The 2,995-nt window shown below is 38.5% G+C and overlaps 1 protein-coding gene across 1 annotated transcript; it reads right to left on the bottom strand.

Moving 5' to 3' along the window:
• Positions 1–356: 356 nt before the first annotated feature.
• Positions 357–2,995, bottom strand: LOC114261834 (Pentatricopeptide repeat (PPR) superfamily protein). The gene has a single exon (XM_028202150.2). The coding sequence runs from the start codon at positions 2,876–2,878 to the stop codon at positions 983–985; it is 1,896 nt and encodes a 631-aa protein (XP_028057951.2). The 5' UTR covers positions 2,879–2,995; the 3' UTR covers positions 357–982.

The following is a 2,995-nucleotide window of genomic DNA, read 5'->3' as shown; positions in this document are numbered from 1 at the left end:
CTATGGGCACATATGAGAACCACCTATTTGTTTGTTTATTTGTTTTTTTTTTTTTTCAGTTTATTGTAAGTTGAAGTGGTTAAGATCTTTAAACCATACTTCTAAATTTATCCATAATGATGTGAATTTAAGAGCAATTTTAGAGCCCTATTCTAAAATCACCCTTTCCTAATTTTAGCCTTCGTTTTCTTTTTCTTTTTCTTTTTCTTTTTTTTTTTTTCCTTCATCTCCAATTAACTTTTGCAATTCTGAGGCAAAATTTTACTTTCTAAGTCCATCTAAACGGACTCAAAATTTATAAGTTTTCACTAAAATAAAAATAATAAGAAAAAGAAAAAAGCAACTCTATATGAGAATTATTTAAATAATGTTCACCATATAAATTGTAAAAAAAATTACAACAAATGATCTGACTTATAATTACAAAATAAATAAACAGATCATAAACAACTCATTTAAGTTGCAGCAAACACCTACCTATCTTTCCATCAAAAGAACACAACAACAATAAGAATAATAATAAACTCTTCTTCATTTCACATGATGATAGTTAAAAAAATAAATGCTCATTTCCACAACCTAATCAGAAATTCTGCATCCCAGCCTCATAAGAGTAACAATTTTCTTCTCATTGTCATCCCTTCCAGTTTAAAAGCTCAGAGCAACCAACTACCAGAATGAGTCGCACTAAAGCAATCTGACGCGGATCAATACTCTTCCATCCCTCAGCTTGTGTCACCATATCTAACAAAAAACACAACTTCAAAGATGGATTGACCGCTGTTTTTCACAATTACAGATGCACAACCTTTCACTGATGGGCTGGATTAGGTCCATGTTTTCTCCAAAATGGAATGGCCTACTTTCTTCATCAGATGCGAACAAAGAAAAAAGTAACAAGATCAATGTTCTATTGTGTGACTTTCTCACAAAATGCGATGATCTTGCCATTTTAACTACTAAAAGTCAGAAAACCCATAATTCACGTCTCAAGAATCCGTTGTAATAGGTTATACGTACGGAACATACTCTCCCCTTCTAACCACTTTTGCTCTTGACTAAGACACAGAACTAACGCATTCCATGTAAAATAGTCAGGAATAATACCTTCATCCAACATTTGTAGAAAGAGTAACAAAGCCTTTTGGGAATCTCCTTTTTCACAAGAAGCATCAACTAGAGGACTATAGCTTCCAATATCAGGCAAGCAACCTCTTCCAACCATGTCTTTCATTAGCTTAAATGCACTCCCAACTTTGCCATTCCCACAAAGCCCACAAATTAAGACATTAAATGTTGATGCAACAGGAAAATAACTGCGGCCAACCATCTCATTCATCAGCTCAAATGCTTCCTTGACAAAACCCTGTTGGCAGAACCCACGAATCAAGCTGGCATACACGAGAGCACTAGGAATACCCCCTTCCCCGATCATCTGATCATAAACCCTCTTTGCATCATCAACGCAGCCCTCCTCACAGAATCCTAGTATCCTCAAGCTCCTATCAGCAGCTCTAGGAAACAGTTTCCCCATCTTAGTAAGGAATTCAAGGGCTTCAATCAAACGATTTTCCTTGTACAGACCGTATATGATGCTGTTGTAAGGACTAATATGACCCCCAGATCCCCCCTTGCTCTCTTCCATCAATTCCATGATCTTAAATCCATCTTCCATTCTTCCTCCAAAACACAACCCACCGATTAATGTATCGTACGTGACAAAGTTCCATCTAATTCCGACCGTTTTTATTTCATGAAACATATCAAGAGCTGAATCCAACATCCCAGACTCACACAAGCCACCTATCAATACATTATATGTGTCTATATTTGGAAGGCATCCCTTACTCTCCATCTCCTTCAAATATCGAAGTGTGAGTTTCACATTCCCTTTCTTACAGAAGCCCTTGATCAGGGCGTTATACGCTACAACATCAAGAGTGCCTCCCTTGTTCTCTACTCTTTCTAAAACTTCAACGGCCTCAGTGACACGGCCTTCATTGCAGAGGATTTCAATAACCTTGGTCACAGTGATGATATCAGGGACAAACCCATTACTGAAACACTTCTCCAACAACACAAGAGCTTGCACCAAATTCTCTTCTCGACAATACGCGGATATCAGAATATTAAAAGTAACTTCATTGGGTTTCGCCATTTCATTCATCAAGCTCCTAGCTCTTCCAACCTTCCCATTCTTGCAAAGACCATGAAGTAATGTATTATAAATAACAGTATTCGGCGTCAAACCACGTGACTTCATCGCTGCCAGATGCTTGAAACCCTCATCAATTCTATTAGTCAAGCAAAGTCCCTTCATCAAGATCCCAAAAGTGTACTCATCGCATTCAACACCACAACCCATCATCTTCTTCCTATAAAATTTTCTAGCTAAATCAATATCTTCCTTTACAAGAACATCAAGAATCGAATTAAAGAGTTTCACAGACGGGTTTTTTTCAAATTTAGAGACCAAATCAAGTACTTTAATGACTTCTCGAATCATTCGCGCCCGTCCAAGGCCACGCACAATCGTGACAAAAATGTCCTCATCTGGGGGTGACCCAATTGAGCTGGGCATTTCGTCGAGCACCTCCTTGACAGTATCGAATCGACGGAAAGTGCAAAGTTTGTGAATCAAAGCTCTATAAGTTGATTGGGAGTGGGCAAAATTGGGGAGCTTGGAAGCCCATTTGAAAGTTTGGAGGGCTTGGGTTGCAGATTTTTGTTCGAGTACGAGATGGGCAATGTGCTGATGGGTTGGAACAGGGGTAGTCGAGATGGGTTTTGATTGGAAACTGAGAAAAAGTCTCTGGTGGATTGTTGTTCTTGATAAGAAGAAGATGGGAAGCATTGAAGGGCTAGAGATGTTTGGCATGGAGTTTTTCTAGGATTGGTACTGAAAGCTGAGAGCTTTGTTCTGCTCAAATTATAGCAGATGCTAAAGCATTGTCTTTTCACAGTAGAGTCAAGTTTCACTCTTGGGGCGTGTGAA

This window comes from Camellia sinensis, chromosome 1 (genome assembly GCF_055761805.1).
Source record: "Camellia sinensis isolate YWXY chromosome 1, ASM5576180v1, whole genome shotgun sequence".
Classification (NCBI taxonomy): Eukaryota; Viridiplantae; Streptophyta; class Magnoliopsida; order Ericales; family Theaceae; genus Camellia; species Camellia sinensis.
Note: the sequence above shows the minus strand (reverse complement) of the source record. Positions and strands in the feature narration are given on the sequence as shown.